Source organism: Crotalus tigris, unplaced genomic scaffold (assembly GCF_016545835.1).
Source record: "Crotalus tigris isolate CLP2741 ecotype Arizona unplaced genomic scaffold, ASM1654583v1 scf7180000023635.1308423, whole genome shotgun sequence".
NCBI lineage: Eukaryota > Metazoa > Chordata > Lepidosauria > Squamata > Viperidae > Crotalus > Crotalus tigris.
In genome coordinates, this window is record NW_024100092.1 from 865,385 (window position 1) to 880,555 (window position 15,171).

Below are 15,171 nucleotides of genomic sequence, written 5' to 3' on the forward strand. Positions count from 1 at the left end.
ATTTAGCAAGATTAGTGGTGGAGTGGACTCTTTAACTTTTTACTGAAAAGACAAAAATACACTGTTTTTCAAACACAGCTGTCTTTGAAAATTACATTTATGAGGCTTTTCTCATCCTGGCTTGGTTCCCAGGGCCTATGCTCCCTTCCCAGATTTATCAATATTCCTTGCCCTTCTAAATGTGTTATGGCTCAGGTGACATTATTTATTGTTTTTTAAATCCCAAGGAAGGAGAGGAGGGAATATTTTGTTTGTTTCACATGCCCTAATACCACTCTGTTTCTGGTCCTCTAATTAGAAACTGGTAACAAAATTACCACCTTATCTCTTGGAATGTGTATTATTACTAAATAATACAAATTACAAACCAACATATCCCAGTACATTATTTTATAAAATCTCCAACTGTATTTTAAAATCTTTCAATTTGTATTTGAAATCTTTGGAAGTACAGGTAGTCCTGAACTTACATCGGTTTGCTTGGTGATCGTTTAAAGTTACAATGGCAATGAAAACAGAGAATTATTACCATTTTCACACTTGCAACCATTTTTCACACTTGCAGCATCCCCATGGTCATGTGATTTACATTTGGAGGCTTGACAACTGACTCGCATTTATGACAGTTGCAGTGTCCCTGGGGTCACGTGATCACCTTTTGCAACCTTCTGACAAGCAAAATCAATGGAGAAACCAGATTCACTTAACAACCATTTTACTAATTTAACAACTGCAGTGATTCACTTAACAAATGTGGCAAGAAAAGTCGAAAAATGGGGCAAAACTCAGTTAGCAAATTTGTCATTTAGCAATATAAATTTTTGGCTCAATTGTGGTCATAAGTTGAGAATTACCTGTATTACTAGATTTATCATGCAACAGCACAATTGTTGTAAACTGTTTGAAATCCAAAGCAATGCACAGTGCTAGCTAATAGTTCAACATGCACAATATCTAAGATTTGTGAGGACAATTCTGCTGAGTGACTGAACATTTTCCTATACCATGCTTTTCTAGCAGAGTTGCCTTGAAGTTGTTTTTTTGTTTTCTAGAAGCATGATAGACTTTTCTTTTTCCTCTATATATAGATTATGGCACATGTGGAATGAAATTATATATTCCATGCTTTAAGTATTGGGTAATATCTTTCACAGATGTAAAATATGAGCAACTTTCACTTACTGCTCCTGTGCAACTTTTTCAAAGAGATTGGAATACTGTGCGAAGATGAAAGTGAAAATGTAATAGGTATAGACATTTGTATGAAATGTTAAATGCACTGTTTTTGAGCAAATAAAGTAATAGGAGAGCACTTTAAATGTAGCTAAGGCATTCTCATAGTGAACAGGATTTAGAGATGTATGCATGTAAATTGCATATTCAAAAGATACTAAAATTTAATGCATGGAACATGATTTGTTTTATTTATGAATATTCAGCAATAAGGAAGTACATATAAAATTTTTGTTTGCATTTTTTCCACCTTGCCATCTCTCTTAAACAGATTTATTCACTTAAGAGGAATACAATCTAATTGAATTGTCTATGATAGATTAATCTTTCAAGAACAAAATAGATATTGCTAAACTATCTCTAGGGATTAACGGGACACTATTGCCTAAAATCAATACAGTACTAAAAGGAATAAATGGGATACCATTTATGAAAAGATTTATCCTTTGGATATGAAATGTCTACATTCTCTCAAGTAAGGCATTAGTTACTTATATCAATGTACCAAGCCCTTTAAAGATGTATTCTTTGAACAGGAAAGCACGGAAGGCAGAACATTCTAGCCAGCCTGTTGATAGGATAAAAAGTACAGAACGTTCATGTGTTTATGTGCTTCTATGATACGTAACATTTATAGTTGCCTCAGGACGTGCTTTAGGAAGACATTTTAGAGTTGGATGGTTGGGGTTTTTTTAATGGAAGCAGACATATTTTCCCCTCAAAGGAATGTAAGGGTATTTTTTTTCCAGAACTATCTTCTTCCATCTTTGTTTCTGAATGTCCAAGGATTTGTACAAGAGGTATATAAACTCCCTTCAGTTTCAGGGCATGTGACCTGTACTAACAAGACCATGCATTATATATTTTAAAATGGCAGCATTTCTTTGCTTTTTTAAGAAAACATTTTCATAACGATAATCAAAAGCTTTTAATCTTTTCCATTGTTGCAGAGTTGCCTTGAAGTTGTTTTTTTGTTTTCTAGAAGCATGATGGACTTTTCAGAGTTGTCTATATTTCTAAGCAAAGTCTCTAGCCGTCTTTTAATTTTCTTCTGATCTTCTATGGCGCATCCAATTACAACAGACTGAAATTTTTGATCAACAGGTCCAGATGGTGTCTCAGATGTACAGGCTCCATAAAGTGACATTAACCGGCTCTTTGAGTCTTCCAAATCATCCAAGAGTTTATTGACTATTTCATCAATCATCTGGGTAGCCCGCAACAGGGATTCCTGTTGCTGAGGATTTCTTATAGTTTCTACTGAAACCTCAACTGTGATGGTTCGGCCCATAAGACGCTTGGCAGTCAGATTAAGTTCTTCTCTTTCACCTATATTTTGAAATTAAAAATGCTGCTTTTAACGTTTGACATAACACCAATTGACCAGCAGGGTCAGAAGAGTCAAGATAAATTAAGAATTACTGCATCATATTTTTGCTAAAATCCATGGAAGATGGAGTGCAATGATAATTGTAATAGGCTTGATAATACTTAACAGAGATTTTGACTTGATTAGTATTAGCAGCTTACCACAGAAAAAACACTGGCTAGATTAACAGAACACATTAAAATAGCATGGTTTGATTTGTTTCAGCTTATTGTCGCCCTTGAATCCTGTCTGTTGTAGCATATTAAGAAATTATCACTTAGTACAGGTGACCCTCGACTTACAACCATTCATTTAGTGACTGTTTGAAGTTACAATGGCACTGAAAAAGTTGACATAGCCAATTTTTACACTTACAACTAATGCAGCATCCTCATGGTCATGTGATTAAAATTTGGGCACTTAGCAACTGGTATGTATTTATGACAATTGCCCTGTCCTCCCCCAGATCATGTGATCACCATTTTTAACCTTCCCAGTTGGCTTCCAACAAGCAAAGTCAATGGGAGAAGCCATATTCACTTAACAACTACATGATTCGCTTAACAATTATACTTAGCTTAACAACGGTGGCAAAAAGGTAACAAAATGGGGCACAACCCACTTAACTGTCTTGCTTAGCAATAGAAAGTCGAGGAGTACCTGTATAAGTCTATCTACTATGAAGACTCTAAAAAAAAATCCCCTTATGTGTATTCATCAGATACTACAAATATGCATATATTTACACATTCACAAAGAAGTTTGGGGTATTACCTTCACTAATATTCCTCATATCCTGGCTATTCTGTATATTATGGATCATTTCCAGAAGAGCTTCTTTTTCTTGTTCCATTGAAGATGCTGCATCACGCAAAGCTTCAACTCTGGGAAGAGAAAATAATTACCAATTTAAAAGAAAGTTTAGAAATATCCTTATACATGTCATGTTTTCTAACCCACCTCCATCTATTCCTTATTTATAACATTAAATTAACATACTAAATTCTTGCTACAACAGTTTTTATAGCAAATCAATATTTCCTATTTCCCAAAATGAGAAGGTGGATATTATAATCCTGGCTTGGTCTTATGCGCAAGAACTGCAAAATATCTTTTTTCTTATCCCCTGCCCCGACAGCACAACAGCAGGAAAGGAGGTGGAGAGGGAATTCTAGCGTTATTAAAGGGAAACAAATCAAGTATCAAGAAAAGTATATTTCTCACATATCATTTGAGATAAATCTAAAAAGTCTACTTTTCATATATGCCCTTCTACAATCAGCCCCTCTTCATTTAACAAGGAGGACCAATGGACAGTAGTCTAAATATGTCCCATATCCTTTGAAATAGCAATGTACCTCCTCAAGAACTTTTACCTGGCCCAGCAATATTGGATGACTGTTACCCAGAAGAATTAGCTGACCCAGAATGCAGACATTTCTATAATGTTAGGAACTTCTTAAGTTTTCCAAAAGCTGCGCTGATCACCTTTCAGTACAATTCAAAGTTCTGGATTTCACGTTTAAAGGATCACATATCTGAATATACCAAACCACCTTTCCCCAGTGGCATAAGGATAGGAAGGCTGGGCTGCATCTGGGTCCCTTCTCTTAAGGAAGGTCATTCACAATTATGGGGATGAGCCTTCTTGGTTGCTGTCTCCCCCTCCCTTTAGCATTCCTCTTGAAATTAGGCTAGCTGTCTTATTGTCTTGAAGTTGGTGATAAGCTTTACTTTTGGGGTTAAATTTGAGGTTTGTTACTATTCCTTAAAGTTCTGCTGCTTTGCTCTTCTTCAGCTTGCAATTGTTTTTAGTTTTAGATAGATAGGTGAGTGGGTGGGTAGATGGATGAATGGATGGAGATATAGATGGATGGATGGATTTCCTTTGGTAAACAGCTTTGAACTTTGTTGAGTTGAATGGCATATAAACTCAAGTAAATAACAGATTCTGCTCCTATTACAATGAAGGAAGAGCCTCACTTTACACTGCTGGAGTTTTATACCTGAAACAACGTATATAAACATTTTCACTTTGTTTTTTAAAGAAAGCAGCTTTCTCCAAAACCAATGGGTTTTCTCTGTCTGTCTGCCTGCTCTTGAGACCAAGTAGCCAAACTTGACATACCCCCTCTTGCTAGGAGACCCAGTCTTGACTTGGTCTCAAGCTCTTGAAGACGTATCAGGTTTGGCTCTCTCAACAGATAACAGGTTAGAAATCCATTGGTGAATTCTCCTTTCCCTATAATACCCTCTAAAATTGACTAAATATTAAATTTGGATTCCTCCCTTAATTTTCCCATAGCGTTGGGATCAGTGCTAACTCAAATCATTGATTTGAGGAGTGAGGGAAGGCCTCTTCAGCTTTCCTTCTTTACTTTTCCCCAGGGCTCTAGGGAAAACTTCTGAGCAGGGGCTGCTTGGCATAGCCTTCATTCCCCCCCCCCTTTTTTTTTTTCCTTTGAGCTACCAGGTGAATTTCAGACTGCAGGTCTGAAATTCAAGCTTCGATTCAAGGCTTCTGGAGTCATCTCCGGCAGCCGGGAATGGTCACGGACGCCATTTTGGTTGCCGGCAAAGGCAATGAATTTCACCTCAGCCTCATTATTTTGTTTGCTGTTCTAAAACAAGCTCGCTGAGCGCAATTTCGGCACAGTGTCTAGCACTGCCATTGTGATCGCCCCAGGCACCAGAATTTTTGCCTTTGAGGCCTGCGGAGGCCGTTCTCAACAGAGAACGAGTTGCGGCCACCATTCTAGGGCCGCTGACAAAGGCAAAAAGTTGCGAACGGCTTTTCTTCGGCGTCCTCAGTGTTCTGCCCGCCATCGGTGGTTCAATTCGCTCAGCCCTTTTAGGACTTTAATTTCCGATTACACAGCACACCTCTGGGCACAAATAGCTAGGACAACTCCTGGGGCCACCATCTTGAACGCCACGTGGGAGCTTCTTTAGGCCCCATGAGGCCTACTCACAGTAGTTGCCTGACCCAGGCCGCATTTAGGTGTGTGTTTCCTTTATCACAAATCACTTTCTACAATACAACACAAATTATTTACCTGCCATTTTGAGCCTGATCCTTTCTTGCCAGGACCTTTTTTTCAGGCCCTCTACGCCCTTCATTGGTGCTTTTTTGGTGCACCTTGACTGGCCACCTAAGGCCTCCCGGCGGAGCCCAGAGCAGGTCCCCAACCGTGCCTTCGGCATCTGACTCAATTGCCGTGACCAAAGCCCAGATAGAATTTTTTCTGGTCAGGTGGTCAGGGGAGCAGTCTTGTTACTTGTTCCAATTTTGCTTCCGTCAACTGCTTGCCTGCCAGAGCTTCGTCTCAGTTTCCCTGAGACTGCTCAACCAGGATGGAGGACTCCACGATGCCTCAACCCATGAGCACTGCCTCCCCATCCTCTAGTTACGGCTGGCACAAATCCTCTGAACAGAAGGCGGCAGGCAAGCCCAAATTTAAGGCTAAGACCACTCTCAAGAAGCCTTCCAAGTTGGTGGAAAAGCAGCCAGCCGTAGGCACCAGGCTCTTGAGTTCTCCAGAGTGCAGAGGCATGCTGGATTAGAGACAGATCAAATGGCGGTTCCTGAATTTGACCTTCCTTTAGGCCCTTCAACTTCGGCTCAAGGTGTGTGGTCTCTCACAGGGACGCCTGCCACACTCAGCTCCCCTTCTGTATTAGTTCAACAGGCAACAACTGCTTCAGGCTCAACCCCAGAGGCCACCTTCACTCCTACGGCCGCAGGACTCAGGGGTCCGGACATCGGAGACATTTTCTCTGACAGCCACCTTGAGGCCTTACTATCCAAGGTTGTGGACTGCGCTCTAGCGGAACGGTCCTTCCATCTGCTTGGACAGGGGGCTTCCATATCGGTCATGCCACCCTATGTACCTTCTATGGGGTTCCCTATTCTTCAGGAACCCACATCTCCTGCACACTCCTCCATGAGTGTATATTCATCTCTGCAAGGTGAGGAGCAGCCGGAATTTAATCTATCAGAGGAGGAGGAACTTCCTCCTGAATCCTCCCCATTGGGAGGCCTGTTCAATCCAGCCCTGTTTCTTCCCCTACTTCAGAAGGCCACATCAACGGCAAACATAGGGTCCTATCAGTTCCCTCAGCCGCAGGCAACTTCGGATTCCAGTCCAAATCTGTTATTTTTTGAGACGGTGGCAGACCAACATCACATTCCGTGTCCCTCTATTTTTCTCAAAGGCGTCAAAAAACAATGGGCCTCCCCTTCCTCCTTCCCTTCCGTAAGCGGGCTGACAAAAAGATTTTTAGCATCTCCACAGACCTCACTGATGCTCTGGAAGTCCCCAAGGTAGACAAAGCCTGGACCCCTCTGGTATCCCAGACTGTGGTCGCTGGGGACATGTCAGAGGCGCTTAAAGCGGACGACAGAAAATGGGACCAAACATTCCGGAATGTTAATTGCATGGACAATTAAAATGGCCACTTGTGCATCCTTCTTTGTGCGGACCACCCTTTTATGGCTGTGTCAGCTTCAGGCCAGGGTCCCCGCTGAGGACATTCAGACCCATCAGGACCTAAGCAAAATGGTGGCGGCCACTGAGTATGCTGCCCATGCAACGCTTCAGTCAGCCAACTTTGCTTCTAAGTCTCTAGCTTCCAACATTACAGCCAGGAGGATGCTTTGGCTGAAACACTGGCAGGCCGACGCCAAGGCCAAATGGCATCTTGCGACTGCTCCCTATCTGGGCAATAATCTTTTTGGGGAGGCCCTGGCCCTGAACCTTGTGGAGAACAAGGACAAGCGGAAGATCATGGCTCACTTGAATAAACTGCCTGACAAACATTCCGCTCCCTATTTCCGTGGGCAGCCCTTTCAGCCAGCAGCAGGTCCAACAGTTACGCAGCCCTCCCACTCATACACACCCAGACAGAACAGGCCGTATGGCTGTCCGTATGACAGGCCGGGCTTTCGGTCCAGGCAGTAGAGCCAATCTAAGCGGCCATTTCGAGGGGCAGGACGCCCCTACAGGAGGTCCAAGTAACTCTTACACTGCACTTCCCATTGGGGGAAGGCTGGCCCACTTCTTCCATCAGTGGGAACTCACTTCCACGAACACCTGGGTCTTACAAACCATCCAGTTTGGTCTGGCCCTGGAGTTTCTAGCCATTCCCCCGGACCGATTCATCACCTGTCCCATTTCCCGGGATCCACTCAAACAAGGACTCATGCAGGAGGCCATTCAACATCTTCTGGAGATTCAGGCCATAGAACCGGTACCGCCGTACCACAAGGGAGGGGGATTCTACTCCATTCTGTTCATGGTCCCCAAGACCTCGGGGGGATGGAGAGCGATTCTAGACCTCAGGGGTCTAAACTATTACATCACTTACAAGAAGTTCAAGATGCAATCACTCCAGTCCATCCTGGGGGCATCAGACAAGGGACTTCCTGGCATCAACAGACCTCACAGAAGCGTATCTCCACATCCCCATCCATCTAGCTCACCAGAGGTTCCTCAGGTTCTGTTACAGGGGCTTCCCTTTGGCCTCTCCTTGGCACCCAGGGTGTTCACCAAGATCCTGGCTGTACTAGCTGCCCGCTTGAGGAAGGTACCGGTACGCGTCCAGTGTTACCTGGACAACATCCTGATTCAAGCGTCCTCCTTCCGGGCAGCTCAGTCGGACCTGGAACTCACCATTCAGGTCCTCCAAAAGCATGGTTTCTCGGTCAACTTCCCAAAAAGCCAGACGGTTCCCTCATCCAGGCTTCTGCACCTGGGAGCCGTCATAGCACCACAAACTGCATGGTCCATCTCTCCCAGGAGCGGTTGGTTAGCATCAGGGACCTGGCTCGTCGGGTGTACAGGGACCGCACCGTTCCACTGGTCTTACTCTCCCAGCTTCTGGGAAAGATGGTCTCTTGCATAGCCATAGTTCCCTGGGCCAGGTTCCAGTTGCAGGACCTTCAATGGTTCCTCCTACCATTCCAGCGGGTGAATGCCAGCGCACCCAACCGTCAGGTCAGGCTCCTGGTCCACATCCTCAGGTCTCTGCGCTGGTGGTTCTCACAGGTGGTGACCAAGGGGTCACTCTTCAAGGAACCAGACCGCATCACCATTATGACGGACGCCAGTCTATTCGGTTGGGGAGCTCATCTACAGTCTTAGTTTGCGCAGGGCCGTTGGTCCCGCGCAGACTTGAGACACAACATCAATTGGCTGGAGCTCAGGGCCATCCACTTAGCTCTTCGCCAATTCAGACACTGAATCAAGGGCCGTCGCGTTTTGATCCTCATGGACAATGTAGCGTCCAAGGCACACGTCAACCAACAGGGGGGCACCAGGTCCAGGTCCCTTATGTCCGAGGCACAGTTCCTGGGTTCCTGGGCAGAGACCAACCTAGCCTCTCTCAGGGCTGAACACATCTCGGGGGTCGAGAACCAGCAGGCAGATCTTTTGAGTCGCTCTACGGTAGACCCCTCAGAATGGAGGTTACATCCGGATCTGTTTTCTGAGATCTTCCACAGGTTCGGCCATCCGATCCTTGACCTGTTTGCGTTGACGACCAATGCCCAACTCCCCAGGTACTTCTCCCACTATTTTCTTCCAGGGGCGGAAGGAACGGACACCTTGCGGACTCCGTGGCCACAAGGTCTCTTTTATGCCCTCCCTCCCCTTCCATTCATCCTGGTGACCATCCGCAAACTACTCCAGGAGCAGGCAGAAGTGATCCTCATGGCCCCGTACTGGCCACAGAGGCCCTGGTTTGCAGACCTGATGAATCTTTCCCGGTCTCCTCCGTGGAAGATTCCTCCGCATCGCGGGTCCTTGCATCAGCGGATCCTCCAACACTCGGACCCTCAATGGGTACAGTTGACCGTCTGGCGCTTGAGCGCAGTATCATGACACAAAAGTTATTTTCCCCTTGCGCAATTACCATGATTCAGGCCTCTCGTCGCCCAGCAACCAATTGCATTTATGATTCTACTTGAAAAAAATTTTGCACTGGTGTAGAAGGCGACAACTGGATGTCTACAAATTGACAATCCCTCAGATAGTAGATTATCTTCTGGACAGTCTGGACAGAGGCCTGACCCCTGAGACCATTCGTGACAGGTGGCAGCCCTGTCAACATTGCTCACTTGTGTGGATTCAGTTCCTTTAGATCATCACCCTAGGATACACACCTTCATCAAAGTGCGTGCAACACCAGGCCTCCTGTGGTACACAGGTAACCCTCTTGGGAGCTGCCTCGCATGCTTCGCGCTCTCACAAAACTGCTCTTTGAGCCCATAGCTACGATTCTGTTGCGGATCTTGTCTCTTAAGGTGGCATTCTTAATCGCCATCATGTCAGCCAGACGTATCTCCAAGCTGGCTGCCCTCTCAGTCAGGAATGACCTTTGCATCTTCCATTGAGACCAGGTGGTCCTTCGGTTGGATCCCGCTTTTGTGCCCAAGGTCAACTTGCTCTTCCATAGGGCACAGGAAGTTATTTTACCAAATTTTTGTCCCAATCCTTCCCATGACTTGGAGCAGCAGTGGCACACACTGGACGTCCGCAGGGCCCTGTGGCGTTACATCAAGCGCACGGAGCCTTTTCGTAGATCTGAGGCTCTATTTATTTCCTTCCGTCCAGCTTTTCTGGGACAGAAGGTTCGCTGGCACTATTGGTAGGTGGATCAGGGCCTGCATCGCGGAGGCGTACCAGTCCTCTTCCCTGCCGGCTCCAAGTCATCTTACAGCCCATTCCACTCGAAGCATTGCAACATCTGCGGCATGGGCCACTCAGGCGTCCATCAAGTTTTGCAGGGCTGTAACATGGTCCTCGCCCTCCCCATTCATATGCCAATACAGGATTGACTGCTTCGTTTCCGCAGACGCCTTCTTTGGTCGGAGGGTCCTTCAGCAGATGATCTCCGGGGAAATGGTTCCGGCCTTATCTGTTTCCCACCCATCAGGACAGTGAGGCTTTGGTATGTCCCACTGGTGGATTCTCCATCTCCTGTACTGGAGAAGGGGCGTTGTCTTACCTGAACGCCTTTTCTCAGTACGGAGATGGAGAATCCACATCCACCCTTTAGGTCATTTAGAGCAATATTAAGGGATTGAGAGCCAACACCTCGTCCACCTTCAGCCACTTTCGCCCTCATCAAGACTGGATCTTCTAGCAAGAGGGGGCGTGTCAAGTTTGGCTACTTGGTCTCAAGAGCAGGCAGACAGAGAAAACCCATTGGTGGATTCTCCATTTCCGTAATGAGAAAAGGCGTTCAGGTAAGACAACGCCCCTTTTCCAACTTTGTGTCCTCCAGGCATGCTAAAATTAGATATTCTAGGAATAGCAGTTACATATTCAAATAACTAAATGTATGAAAAAGATTCTGAGCTTCTTTAACACTCAAATCTGTGTACAGAATGTATTACACTAGATAGCAGGAGATACCCACAATACCAGATAATCTTTCATACAGAACTATCTCTATGCAGAAAATTGCCATGTCAGAGGCAAAACTAGTTTTCTTTGACATTCTAGAATCTATCTGCATTCAGAAAATTATAGCCTTGCCATCCATTTATTATCTATCTCACCTGAATGATTTCTGTCAATTTGCAGAATTGTTATAGCTAGATTATCCTAATCATACAAAATGCAAAGCTCAATTTGAATGCTAAAAGGCATATGGATTATGTGTTTCAAGCCCTAGGATGGGGAAGAATGGACATCTGAATTGGTATATCAAGAAAGAATGGAAATAGCACCATATAAATTCCTAAAGTCCCCTTTTTGGTCCACTGAGCTGAAGTTCTATATAGATCTAGCAAAGAATAAATCTCAATAAAATTAAATCTCACTAAATCTAAAAAGTAAAGACAATCTTGTCCACAAAAAAAGAGGCCAAATCTCGTATGCTTTCTGGAATGACAGCTGGACCTTCTGAATCCTTCCTCATTTGTAACTATATATAGGTCTCTTCTATCATAGCACCTGTTATACTTCACTCACAAAGCTGGACCACTTTCCAGAACAAAATTTCTTCCTCATTCTTGAACACATGCAGAAAAATTAAGATTGCAAAAAATTTATCATTGTAGCTATGGTAGCACCCATAAACACTCATTCAGTAGTAAATAATTTACTTGTGTGAGATTGCCATTTCAAAATAAACATGACAGAAGATTTGCAATTCATTTGACATTGTTTAAAATATGTTTTACAAGAAAGGCAGATTATATAGTCAGAAATTATAGAGTGATGCATATATATAATTTGTAACACAGCAATACTATTTGTTTTTTAGAATTTGAGATCCTAACCATAAAAAATGTGATGAAGTCATTTAGAAAATGTATTATATAATTCTATGTATGTATAGCATTGTAGTCTAAGAGTAACCCCTATAGTTCTGGTTTGCATATTTTGGGGTGGGGCGGCTTAACATGATATATAAATCAGACCATAATTGTGAATCCAACTATGTAGTCAGTGGCTGTCACTTAGTAGTCATGTACTGCTCAACTAAAATAAAAAATGAATCAATAACTTCTTTAAATGTAATTTAATTGAACCACGAAGTACATAATTTACTACATAATTAATACAGAAAATATAGAAAAAATGTAAAATATAGAACATTCAACATTAAATGAGCAACTTATATTTGAATTTCAGTTCAATTAAAAATTCATATGAAGCTTTTGATGAAATTATTTAAGCAATTTTTATTTTTTCCCCATGAAAAAAGCCTGAATTGCAGTAATAAATTAAATTTCCTAGTGAAAATTATGAACTTTATAGTGTTCATTAAAAAAACTGATATGCTTTTGTTAGATTAAGAAATATGTCTAACCTAATAATCTTATCTCTGTCTCAACTATCATATTCAGGAAGGGTAGTGCTCTAAGTTATAGTTATTTGATTTCTTTACATGTCTTTTGGTAAAGGGTGAATTTTTCAGGCTATCTATCCTGTTTTAAGACTAAGTAAATATCCATGGCAAGTGTAAAGAAGTAAAGAAATGCTAAACAATGGAAATAGTCATTTAAGTACCAATAATGAGTCTGTTGCAATTATGAAAAAGAGCCTGAAATTAAAAATTTGAGGCAATATCATGCTAAGTCATTATGTAATGTGGTTTGGCTTTAGATGTTGTGTACACCTAGTCTTACTGATGAGTAAACCATGGTTTATAGCCCAATGTTATAAATATGCAAACTCAGCCAATCGCTGTTGGTGCTCAGCCTGGATTGGCTTCATTTTTGATGGGATCTGGATCTTTCTCTACTTGAGACTAGTTTACAGTAGAAAGTACTGTGCCCAAGCCTTGTCTCCCACCATTTCAGGAAACTGGCATGTTGGTTTGCTAATCCATCTACCTCAAATGGAATGCACCAGAATGAGTGTCACTGACTACAGATCCCTGAAGCTACACTGGGAAGCCAGTGCATGAAATGTTCATGTTCTGATCTAATTCAGAGACATGAACGTGCACAAAATCATAAGAACACACAGAAAACATTTGGAAATTGTTATCTAATGTTACTAGGTATACAGGAGGGTGTACGATTAAATCTGCCATCTCTAATCTCAACTCCCATATATTCCACCAGCCCTTAAACAAGGGAATTTTGGTTTTTTTTCCCCAACCGAACAGATCCAAAACTCTCCTAATCCATTCAGAATAATTCAGAATCGTATATAGAAAATCAATTCTCTCACGCAATTCATCCCACCTCCCTACTTGGAAAGGCTACAGCCTTCCAAACGAGGAAGGATTTTACATGGCTGACGTCCAGAGAGGCTGAGGAAAAACCCCGTCCCATTTCAAAAGCACCCGGAGATTATACTTGGGACCATAAACATTTTCCCCAGAGCCCCCCAAACTTTGCGTCATGCTGAACCGAGGCCTGACAAGTACCACTAAAAGCAAGAGAAGGCACGTCGGGGATTCTCCTCCATTTATCAAACGGGAAAAAAACGTTCTGCAAAATATTCCAGAGCCCAAACGGAGATGCGGAGCATCGAAGCAATCCAAATAATAATAATGGAGGAACACTTTTAAAGACGCGGCCAAGACGGTTCTTTTTTCTCGCGAGGAAGCAGTTGACAAAATCCCCACCGCAAATTGCCCAGAAGGAGGAGGCGAGGAAGACGGTGGGAGACAAACGCTGCGCTTTTCTCACACACACGCTCCTCCGAAGAGCCAAGGGCGCTGCCCCTCGGCTGGAACGCCTGCCCTTCCCAGCCTTACCTCCGCTCCAGCTGGTCCAGGCAATCAAGCAGGCGGCTGGAACGGTCCGCCATGGAAGTGGAGCGGAAGAAGCGCCCTCGGGGCTGCTGACCCGTGCCCGCTTGCTGGACTGCCTCGCCGCCGCTGTTCTTGGCGCTGCCGACCTTGGCCTGGGCCATGGCAAGGCGAGAAGCCGTGGCCATCGCCTGGCGCCTCTGCCCGCCGCACGGCGCTTGCCCGGTCAGCAGCTGCAGTGACGGGAGCGGGCGCCTCAGCCTGGACGCCGAAGAGCCGCTCCAGCCCCGGAGTCGCCCCTCCCCTCGCGCACTTGCAAGACTAGGTGACGGTCAAAGAGGCTCCGGAGCGCAAATGGCTGGGCGTCCATGTCGTCCTCCGGCTTATATGAAACAGCGAGGGCTGGGCTTCTGATGTCCCTGGGCTCGTCGTTCCCGCCAAAGCACGAACTCCCCAGTCTAATTAGCGCGACCCCGGCTGGCCCGGAGCTGAGAGCTTAAACTGGGGCTTTCGCCAAAGTCATAATCGCCTTGCCATTGTGATGTGTCCAGCCAGCTTGAAGCAGGCGCCGCGTTGAATTCTTGCGGGTGCACTTCTGCCCATCCGCCCACCGCCCACCATTTTTTCCTCCCCAGGACAGGCAGGGGCATAGCGGTGGCTCCCTCCTCCCCCTCATAGAGCAGGAAAAAAGGTTTAGGCTTGGGAGAGTTAACCAGAAGGTACAATTAGGGAAGGGGCATTTTTTGCCTGGAGGCATTGTGAGAAGTTTTATATCCAAATACTGCATATTTTGTTCTTTATACTGTTTCCATCTTTCCTTTAAAATATTAACAGAATCCACAATTATCTCCGCTAGATAATTGATAAGTCAAGCTGAAACTAAGTTAATCAACTAAAGTTAACAACCTTCCTCAAACCCCCAAATAAGTTACCCTCTAGGTCTAGAATCAACATGTAGACACTTCACTTTGGACAAGCTCCCCCTATAAAAATCTGCTGCTGTACTCCATTTCTCTGCAGCCTGCCCCTGGCCTAAAGGCAAACTCTTTTGCTTTTAGGAATAAATAATAATTCTTTCCTCACAGCTGTCTAGATCTCATTTTTATTTATTTTTGCACAGCCTCGGCTCCAGTTAGAACCCCAAATTAATATTTCGACAACATCTCTGGCTTTTCACCTCAGAATGGGGAAAAGCTGTGGGTTACTCCCTGAGGGGTTACCTCTACATTTCTCTGGGGAGAGCGGAATTGAAAGGGGGATCCTCCGAAGTCCTCCCCGCTTACCAGCACAAAACTAAAGGTGAAGGTGTCTGCTGCTCCTACTCAGATTCTGTGCATTTTTTTAGTTTAATC

The 15,171-nt window shown here is 44.1% G+C and overlaps 1 protein-coding gene across 1 annotated transcript; it reads right to left on the minus strand.

The window, feature by feature from the left end:
* Window positions 1-1,396: 1,396 nt before the first annotated feature.
* On the minus strand, window positions 1,397-14,350 carry BAG2 (BAG cochaperone 2). Its single transcript, XM_039320273.1, has 3 exons — window positions 13,826-14,350; window positions 3,377-3,486; window positions 1,397-2,562 (listed from the first exon to the last, which is right to left on the minus strand). Exons 1-3 carry the CDS (start codon window positions 14,005-14,007, stop codon window positions 2,162-2,164), a joined length of 693 nt encoding a protein of 230 aa, XP_039176207.1. The 5' UTR covers window positions 14,008-14,350; the 3' UTR covers window positions 1,397-2,161.
* Window positions 14,351-15,171: the final 821 nt, after the last annotated feature.

Coding starts and splice junctions, on each gene's coding strand:
- BAG2 (XM_039320273.1), bottom strand. CDS start 14,007: ATGGCCACGGCTTCTCGCCTTGCCATGGCCCAGGCCAAGGTCGGCAGC. Junction 3,487..13,825: donor CTGGACCAGCTGGAGCGGAG/GTAAGGCTGGGA, acceptor TTCTCTTCCCAG/AGTTGAAGCTTTGCGTGATG. Junction 2,563..3,376: donor TATGAGGAATATTAGTGAAG/GTAATACCCCAA, acceptor TTCAAAATATAG/GTGAAAGAGAAGAACTTAAT.